At 40.2% G+C, this 10,410-nt stretch overlaps 1 protein-coding gene across 1 annotated transcript; it reads left to right on the top strand.

Moving 5' to 3' along the window:
* The first annotated feature begins 305 nt into the window (after positions 1-305).
* CD248 (CD248 molecule) lies at positions 306-8,419 on the top strand. Its single transcript, XM_056527297.1, has one exon. The coding sequence runs from the start codon at positions 715-717 to the stop codon at positions 2,797-2,799; it is 2,085 nt and encodes a 694-aa protein (XP_056383272.1). The 5' UTR covers positions 306-714; the 3' UTR covers positions 2,800-8,419.
* The last annotated feature ends 1,991 nt before the right edge of the window (positions 8,420-10,410 follow it).

Raw genomic sequence — 10,410 nt, 5'->3', positions numbered from 1 at the left:
TTTTCTCTTTTCTATTCTCTTATTTTATTCCTACCTCCCTCATTTTCCAGCTCTGATTCTATGAATCACTCTTCTCTCAGTCTACCCCCAGCCCTCCTTGCTTTCTCTTTTTTTTTTTTTTGCCAGGACAGAAATATTTTCTAAATCTCAGGGGGTCTGAAACCAGGAGTAAAACAGGGGAGAGGAAAAAAAAAAAAAAAGATAGAAACAAACTTTGTCCATACAAGGATGGAGAGGGGGAGGGAAAGCAGATCATGTAGGAGAGCGTATGAGAGACCTCCCTCTGAAATCTACAGGCAGATAGATAGAAGTAGAACTTCTGTCACTACTCTGTGAAAAGCATCAGGCTAGAGGCAGATACAGCAGAGGAAGAACACAGAGATGACAACTGCTATCCATACAGGCTATAATATGAGATGAACGGCCAGCAATAAGATAATAAGGATCTGCTGAATATAGAGCACTGAAGAGAAATCTGCAAAAGATTAAATGCCTACAAAGTTCGGGAGAATGAAACTTACATTACTACTAATACGGACTATTGGAGATACGTTTAATCGACTGTAAGAACAGCAATTCTTTCCTCAGCAATTCTTTCCTATGTTAACTTGACCGGGAGATTATTCACATTGAACAGGATCCAAGAGAAAACTCTGGAGAAAGACAGACGGATATTGTGCACGAGCAGCAACAGAAAAGTGCAAAAAGAAACTCATGGATCTGTTATTCCTCACTTTGCAGCTTTTAACTCTACTGTCTGTCTCACTTTCTGGAGACCTCAGAGAACATGATGCCCTCTGTGGGCCAGGGGACTCATGTTACGCTGTTTTTTACCAGAGACGGCTGTTTCTTGAATCTTGGAAAGCCTGTCGTGACAGAGGTGGCAATTTAGCGACTGTAAAAAATGTTCAGGAAGCTGCTTTGGTTGAGCAACTCCTTACCTCATCAACGCGTTACCACAGTGATGGAGAGGTTCAGCTAAGGCTTTGGATAGGCCTGCAGCGTCAACCTAGACAATGCGCTCCACAAAAGCCATTACGTGGTTTTACCTGGACAACTGGGGACCAAGACACTGCATTCACCAACTGGGTATCTCAGCCTGTTTCATCAGGATCTCAAAGTCCCTGTTCAGCTTCTAGGTGTGTGGCTATAGGCCTGGGTCATGGTAAACCTGAAGATGATTTTAAATGGTCGGAAGGATCTTGTACATTGCCTGTTGATGGCTATATATGCAAGTTTCGCTATCAAGGAATGTGTCCAACTTTGACTGGAGAAAATGTTCGTTATTCTGTACCGTTTGGGTACCAGGGTGCCTGGCTTGACCTGTTACCATTTGGCACTGTTGCTATGGTATCCTGTGAAAGTGAACAACAGGCTATCTCTGTACTCTGCACATTAAGAGAGGACCGTACTGTTGGTTGGGATAAAGAGGAACCATTCTGTCAAGAAGACTCTGAGGACTTGTGTCAGGATTGTCAGCAGTTGTGTGAAGGGGGTGTTTGTGCTTGCTATGAAGGATATGTACTCCAGCCTGATGGACACTCCTGTGAGCAAGAGGAGTTTGAGGCGCAAAGATGCCCATGTCAATATCAGTGCATAGAGGCTGGAATTGGTGGCAGAGGGTACCAATGCATATGCCCAGAAGGCTATGAACTAGCTGCGGATGGACTCAGTTGTGAAGATATAGATGAATGTGAGGATGAAGAAACATGTGATACTTCTTGTCAAAACACCCTAGGTTCGTTCACATGCTCCTGTAACTTAGGTTTCACTATCTCAGAGGATGATCCGGAACGTTGTGTGGATATAGATGAATGTCGTTTTGCCGACATGTGCCAGCAAATGTGTGTGAACCATGAAGGGGGATTTGAATGCTTTTGCAGTGAGGGCTATGAATTGGCCCCAGATCGAATGAGTTGCAACCGACTAGATTTTGGGGAACCGAGAAATGAACCAAATCTGCATATGACCAGTCTTGAAACTGTTTTCGAGCCAGAAACTGATACAGCAGGAGGCCAAGATTTGGTAGATATGGAAATAAATTCAGAGACTGAAATGTACATTCCAACTTTCAATAAAGAAATGACAATTACTGTGCCAACGACTGAAGAGATTTTTGAGACAACTCCAACAATGGGTTGGGAAACACATGAGGAAATCACTACTGTACCCACTTCAACGCCAGACTATACTACAACACCTAAACAGGATACATTTACAGCACCTACTTTGCAAATTACATCTCCTAATGTTCCTTCTTTGGAGACATCAATACCAAGTAAAAGGTTTCTCTCAACAATAATACCCAAAGAACAATCAAAAATTCATGTTTGGTCTAAAGGGAAGGCAACATATGATGATCCTACAACCCAAAACCTTGCAACAAGTTTGTCCAAGCTGTCAACGGTGGCCCCTAGCAGGTCTAGGGTTAATGAGGATACCCAAACAACATTAAAAGGAGAAAAGGTTACAACTATTACCACTATGGTCACTTCAGGACTATTGTCTAACAACAATTCGCATGCTGTGTCTCCTGTTGTACATTCTAATACACCTTATGCTTCCAAAGAATCCAAGGGAAAGAGAGATACTCGATGGCTAATTGTGGCCCTGCTTGTACCCTTGAGTGTATTTCTAGTGATTATGCTGGCACTGGGTATTGTTTATTGCACCAGATGTGGTGGTGAAGCAAAACCCCGTAGTGTGACTGACTGCTATCATTGGGTAACAGGTAGTGGGCCAGAGAAAGGTATGCTTCCCTCAGGAGTGGACACTACAAACAGTCGAGGTGGTGTTTGAATCAGAATATGATGTTAAAGGATTCTAAATGAGATAAAGTAGCTGTGTGAGACTGCCAGTCTGGCCGTTGGTGCAATTGGGGTATTCACTCTGTGTTCTCCGTTTATATTTGCTTTTACTATCTCTCTGTGTTCATCAATGCTCTTTCAAGTGTTTACATTTCATTTCATATTGTCAGTAGTTCACATAACTCATTCCTCATGAGGCTGCATTGCATTAGACTGGTTTTCTTTAATATTTTTCTTTAAAAAACAAAATCTTTATTTTATGCAGTTCCTACTTTGTGTTTAGCTTGTACTGCAGCTTTTTCTGCCCTATGTGTTATATCATTTGCACCAGTTTTGAACATCTATATTTGTGTCTACACAATAATGTAAATCAGTGTGCTGGCAGAGTTTATTTAGGAGCCTTGTCACTTGAAATTAGAAGAAGTGCTAATATTTCCTCTTTAACATATGTGAGTACAAATGTCATAGGGATACTGGCCCAGAATTCACAATATGTTCCAGACATCTGTAATATATTTAATTCATAATAGTTGGTACAGTTCTTTATATTCCATCTGAAAGTAGTTTTTGTTTTCTTTACCAAAGAGGTTTAATGTGTTACTTATTTAGTGTACAATATTACGTAGAGGCCCAGTGTGGTTGAAAAAATGCTCTAAAATGCTATTTGTATCCAATTGTATTCAACTGGCCTGAATGGGGTTTTTCATGATTAGAAAAATGGAGCTGCTTTATTCCAAAAACAGTGTCACATCTGTCCTTAGGTTATGTTTGGTATTATTACAACTTGGCTTCCTTCACTTTAATGTAACTGAGCTGCAATACCAAACAAAAACTGAGGACAAGAGTGGTGCTGCTTGCTGAAGAAAGCAGCATTGTTTCTGAAATATTAAAGGGGTATTCCAGGAACAAAAAATATTTTTATATATCAACTGGCTCCAGAAAGTTAAACAGATTTGTAAATGACATGTATTAAATAATCTTAATCCATCTAATAATTTTCAGCTGCTGAAGTTAAGTTGTTGTTGTTTTCTGTCTGACAACAGTGCTCTCTGATGACATCTCTGTCTGTCTCGGAAACTGCACAGAGTAGAAGAGGTTTGCTATGGGGATTTGCTTCTACTCTGGACAGTTCCCGAGACAGGTGTCATCAGAGAGCACGTAGACAGAAAATAACAACTCAAGTTCAGCAGCTCATAAGTACTGAAAGCATTAAGATTTTTTAATAGAAGTAATTTACAAATCGGTTTCATTTTTCTGGAGCCAGTTGATATATAAAAAAAATTTTTTTCCTGCATAACCCCTTTAAATAACCCCTATATGTCACTGTATGAGAGAGTCTATTAAAAGGGTATTCCAGGATTTTCTTTTATTTGACTAAAGGGGTATTCCAGGATTTTCTTTTATTTGAATATGCTACAGGGGCTGTAAAATTAGTGTAGTTCATAATATAGTGTCTGTACCTGTGTGTGACGGTTTTCTAACAATTCTTCTGTGAATTTCACCCCAATATTTATTTTTAACAGCATACAAAATGACTGTTGTCTCAGATTTTTCCCAGGTTGCAATGCGGCCAAGACCTGACCTCACTAGTCAGCTGATGACAGGGAGCCTGTCTGCTCCAATGGGTGGAGGGATCGCTTGGTAGGAGAGAGAGATCAATCTGCAACAAGCTGCAACCTTGATTGGAACCACAGGTCTTTTGAATGGATGCAGCTCATTTATGTTTCAATGGGTGGGGTGGCTGATGTGTGGGAGGGAGGAAAATGGAATTATGGGATTTGTAGTCAAAAAAGAAAAATTCAAACAGGAAATACCAGTTCACAAAAAGCTAGTCACAGTGTTATGGTAATCGCATGACATATCCATTTAGCCCCAAGATAAGCGCAGATTCTTCCTAAACATGTCCATTACTGCCTGCCAGATATGTACTAAAATCATGGTGGAGAACCCCTTTAAAGAATAACTCAATAAGTAAGTCATTTAACAGGAAGTAAACCAAAAGCTTAAAAGGAGCTATCCAGTATAACAAAACTTATTTCCTATTTGCAGGATAAGGGGATCAGTGTCAGATCACTGGGGGTCCCAGCGGTCGGACCCCCCACGATCTCTCATCTGGGGCCCAGGTCCTCTGCATAAATGAGGTGAATCGATCTGACACTTATCCCCATATGCTTTGTTATACTGGACTACTCCTTTAACTTCATGCAATCATTCAATATATAAACGTGACTGTATATTTTTGCCGCAGGTTTGTGTACAGAGAATATACATGGGAATTACTGTTAATATTTTAGAATTGAAACTATAAGGCTGGGTTCACATCACATTTTTCCCCATACGGGAGCACAAACGGCAGGGGGTAGCTAAAAACTTGTGCTCCCGTATTCTGCTGTATGCGGTCCCGTATGAGCCGACCGAAGTGAACCAGTCGGCTCATTTTTCCCCGTATGCGGTTTTCTACCAGACCTAAAGCCGTAGTCAACCACAGTTTTAGGTCCGGTAGAAAGCCATGCAAGTTTTTAGCTCCCCCCTGCCGTACGCGCTCCCGTATGGGGAAAAACGTGATGTGAACTCAGCCTTACAGTGTTTTCTTAGTACGGAGTCTAAGATACCAGTGCATGACACAACGATAATGAGAATACAACAAAATCCCTGTATCATGCGCTGCCCCTCAGGATGTGTCGAGGCATAACACAAAGTATCAATTTTACTAGTGTTGACTTTAGGAAACTCTTGATAATGCTGTGTAGATACATGCAAAGAGAGAACCCTTCATGCCAACTGTGCAGAAATACAGGGCCAGGGAAGGTTAGGCACTTGAGCTGCCTCCCCTTGGTGTTACTGGGGTGGATTTTCTGCACATTTTTATAAAGTGAATTTGCAAGTGAAAAATCTGCAGCATGTATTAAGGTAGTAACCATGTGGATGACATTTTAAGAAATCTCTGCAGCATTTCTCTCCTGTGAACAGGGACCCAGATGAATGGTACTAGGTTCAGATCACTGCACAGGTGGGTGGCTGGTAATGCTGCTGTGCAGGGAAAAAACTGTAAAGCTAGGTCACACGCCACAATTTCTGCATGGAATTCTTCATGAAAATTCTGCATAAATTTACAGTCAATGAGATTGCGATTGTCCCACTGACACAACAGAATTTCTGCTGCATAATTTCTGCTGCAGGAATTCCATTGAAGGGAATGGGCAATTCATTTATGTGGAATTTACTGCAGAATTTTCATGCAGAATTCTGTGCAGAAATTCTGTCATGTGAACATAGCCTAACGGGGAAGTAGCCCTATGCCATCACTGCATGTCCTTCATTTGCAGGGTAGGTGTGGTCCCAGAGTTCAGAGCCCCACAATCCAATCATAAAGTGAATATATATCCTAGCATGACACTGTTGCTTAAAGGGGTACTCCTGTGGAAAACACTGTTTCCCCTTATATCAACTGGCTCCAGAAAGTTAAACAGGTTTGTAAATTACTTCTATTAAATCTTAATCCTTCCAGTACTTATCAGCTGCTGTATACTACAGAATAAGTTGAGCTGTTTTCTTTTCTGTCTGACAACAGTGCTCTCTGGTGACAACTCTGTCCATGTCAGGAACTGTCCAGAGTAGGAGCAAATCCCCATAGCAAACCTCTCCTGCTCTGGACAGTTCCTGACATGGACAGAGGTGTCAGCAGAGAGCAGTGTGGCCAGACAGAAAAGATATTCAAAAAGAAAAGAACCTTCCTCTGTAGTATACAGCAGCTGATAAGTACTGGAAGCATTAAGATTTTTTTTAATAGAAGTAATTTAAAAATCTGTTTAACTTTCTTGTACCAGTTGATTTGGAGAAAAAAAATAACCCTTTTAAAGGGAACCTTTCACTATGCTTTACCTTATATACTGAACTGCAACAGGTAATAGAGGTTATAGCATCTCAAAAGTTTACACCAGATCAGGTCTCAGACCTGCTGCTATTGTAATAGCAGGGTGAAGTGCACACAAGAACTCACTTCACTCCCCAGCTGGTAATCAAAGTAAACTCTTTCAATGCATTAGTCTATGGAGTGAAAGGGTCAGATTGGCCAGCCAGCTGGGAAGTAAAGAGTGCTGACATGGACTTCAGCCGACTGTTACTGGGATCACAGTGGATCTCAAGACTGAAACCCAATGTGATCTAAACTGGACAACATGTGAAAAGTTTTTACAAATTACACTAACGCTTTATGGCTAGGTATCCACACAGGTTTTTTTATTTTATTTATTTTTTGGTGTTTGGCTCAAAAAGTGCAGTTTCAGTTTTTTTTTAAAGTCAGAAGTGTATTCAAATGGAATGGGAAATATATAAGAAGGACTTATACTTCTCCTTCCTGCTGGATCCACTTCTGACTTTGGCTCAACAACTGCAGTGGCAATTTTACTAAAAACACCAGAAAAAAAACGTGTGGGGAAACCTATCCTAATATCATTTGTGCTACTATGCCTGGATGTCTGCTGGTCTATCTGTAAATGTGGAGAAAACAACTGTTATAAATATGCCGCAGAGTATGTAAATTAGGCACAAATAGTCATTTGGGTGTGAAGCTAGAGGAACTAGTCACCACGTCCCTGGCTGATGAGGCGTCACTGACAGCCCAGACATGACCTGACATCACCGCACTACTTCCAGGGTTAACGCAGCTTCTGGGCTAGTGCACATTTTCAGGGAGCAGAACAGTGACATGGAGCTATGCCTGGGCTGACAATCATGCCTAAACACAACCGAATAGGCATAATTAGAGATTCTATAGGTTTGGCAAGCCACATGACTATGTGGGCCTAATTTACATACTTACATTTATAAAGTCCAGGCATGGTAGTACATGATATAAACCCCTTTTATGTGTTGCCATTTATTATATAGGTTAGAACTTAGCGACAGGTTACCTAATAAAAAAAAAAAAAAAAAAAGGGCCATCGGGTGCCATTGTTTTTTGACGGAAGTAGCGGGAGGAAAAAACATCACCTGATGTATTTTTCCTCCCGCTATTCTCCCCAGGTTCCCCGACGGATGTCAGAAAGAAGCAATGATGTATCCACTGTGTAGTTTCATTTCAAAGGTGAACAATATAAATGTATAGTAGGCAATGATCAGTCAGAATACTATCAATGGTTAGTAAATTGCTAAATATCAAGTGCTGGCTCTTTGGGTAACATAGGACTGCCAATATGACAAAAGGATACTCAGGGGGTGCTAACACCTTTGGGAACCTCTCAGTGATTTCATTTTGTAATGTATTGAATTTATTTGTACTGTTTTTTTATGTTTCCTTTTTTTGATGTTGCCTCTTTTACTTATGTTTTTAGTTTGGGAGTTATGTTATAACTTTCTAAACTTATTTGTACAACCTCTATTCATTGTATATATATATATATTGAACACTGTCACTTTTTTTCCGCCTGTGGTCATGTGGACCCATAGTAATCAGATTCAGAGTGAAGGGAAAGGCAGGGATGACAGACCTATAAACACTGCTTTAACACCAAAATGGTTCATTTGGTTCCAAAGAGGCCTGAAGCCCAATGCAGTTAAAGGGGTACTCCACTGGAAAACTTTTTTTTTTTTTTTTTAAATCAACTGGTGCCAGAAAGTTAAACAGATTTGTAAATTACTTCTATAAAAAAAAAATGTAATCCTTCCTTATCAGCTGCTGTATGTTACACAGGAAGTTCTTTTCTTTTCAAATTTCCTTTCTGTCCGACCACAGTGCTCTCTGCTGACACCTATTTCCATTTTAGGAACTGTCCAGAGGAGGCGCAAATCCCCATAGAAAACCTATCCTGCTCTGAACAGTTCCTGAAATGGAAGGAGGTGTCAGCAGAGAGCAAGGAAATTTAGAAAGAAAAAAACTTCCTCTGGAGAATACAGCAGCTGACAAGTACTGGAAGAATTAAAAAAAAATTTTATAGAAGTAATTTACAAATCTGTTAAACTTTCTGGCACCAGTTGATTTAAAAAAATAAAATAAAATAAAAAAGTTCTCTAGTGGAGTACCCTTTTAAAACAATGGGTTTCCCTGGAAATGGTAATACAACAAGCTGATCTGATTTCTTAATGATTTGTGAGTTTAAATCTCTTTACTGCAATGGGGTATAATATGCAATGCACTATTATGTTGTGAAAAATGCAAGTTAGGCTCGGTTCACACTGCATTTTTGTTTCGTTTTCACCGTTTCTTTACAATACATTGTCACCTACATTATTGTATATGGCACAACATAAGTACACATTGCAATCATTTTTTGGGGGTGGGATAATGCTGTATGGTATACAGTAGCATCCGTTTATAGCATCTGTTAACATATATGTTTTTATTTTATTTTCAATCGTATAAAACACAAAGGTTAAATGGAAACAAAAACGCAGTGTGAGCCCAACCCAATGTGAACATTGCAAATCCTCTCTAACTTGTCACTCATAGTAACTAAGGTTGTGCAGCAATTGTGGTACACACTGTGATGAACTGGTTAATACGTTTTCCAGTTTTATGCAAATAAAGGTTAATTGTATAATGTACAGTTTTACAACGTTATAAAATTATTGTTTTTTAGTTTATATTAAACAATGATTAAAGGGGGCTGTCAGGACTTCCTCCTGTCATAATACTGATAATAAGGCTATTGGACAGATGTTATCATGATAGGTCAACTACGAGTCAATGTCATTATTTAAAACCTTTGACATGTTACAGAAATATGTCAAAAGACTTGATTGGTCAGGGTCCGAGTATTCAGACCCCCACAAACTCTAGATCTAGGTAGAAGTGTGTGGTAGCACGCTTCACTCTGGGATCACCGTCCAGTTGCGAGAGAAGGTCTCCTAGACTTATAGTAGAACCGACTCCTACAACTGTATGGGGACTGCCCCGGCACGCTTTACTCTGGAGATTGGTAGCAATCTGAACACTCACACCCCGACCAAATAAAACTTTTGTCATGTCCCAGTGACATGAAAAGTTTTGTATGATGAGAAGGACACTAAGCTTTATTCACAAAAAAAAAAACTAAAATTTCCATAGATTTCCTGAATGTTCTTCATGTTCATATTATTGAAGTCCTATAGAGAAGTAAACAAAAAGGTGCCATCAGTGGCGCAGCGACCGGGGTGCGGGTGGTGACACCAAATAGATGGGGTGACACCATGACGCTCCGCAAATCTCGCGTCCTCAGCTGATCTGTGTAGCGGCACGTCTTTTGACAGCCGCAAGCTGTGCCCGCTAGCAAACCACAAACCGCGGTGACCCATGCCCTGCCATGCGCATCATGAAGTGACTGACCACCACAGCACCCAGTTTTCCTACATAAAGTGACTGACCCCCACAGCACCCAGCTTTCCTACATAAAGTGAGTGCATTATGTGTAAAATGTGTATGTAATGTGCAAATATATGTATATGTGATGTATAGACTGTACTGTGTGTTTATACACTTGTGTATGTCTCTGTATGTGTAGGTGTGTATTTATATGATGTCTGTTATGTATGTAGCATGATGCTTTTTGTCATGCATGTAGAGATACTAAAAAGGTTGTGCAGCATCTCTTCCTTTCCCCCAATCTGGCATCGAGCATGGAGGGAC

Source organism: Hyla sarda, chromosome 6 (assembly GCF_029499605.1).
Source record: "Hyla sarda isolate aHylSar1 chromosome 6, aHylSar1.hap1, whole genome shotgun sequence".
NCBI lineage: Eukaryota > Metazoa > Chordata > Amphibia > Anura > Hylidae > Hyla > Hyla sarda.
The sequence above is the reverse complement of the archived record's forward strand: the minus strand, read 5'-3'. Positions and strand labels throughout refer to the sequence as shown.

Bases quoted from the DNA above. Each gene is read 5' to 3' on its own strand.
- CD248 (XM_056527297.1), top strand. From the start codon at position 715: ATGGATCTGTTATTCCTCACTTTGCAGCTTTTAACTCTACTGTCTGTC.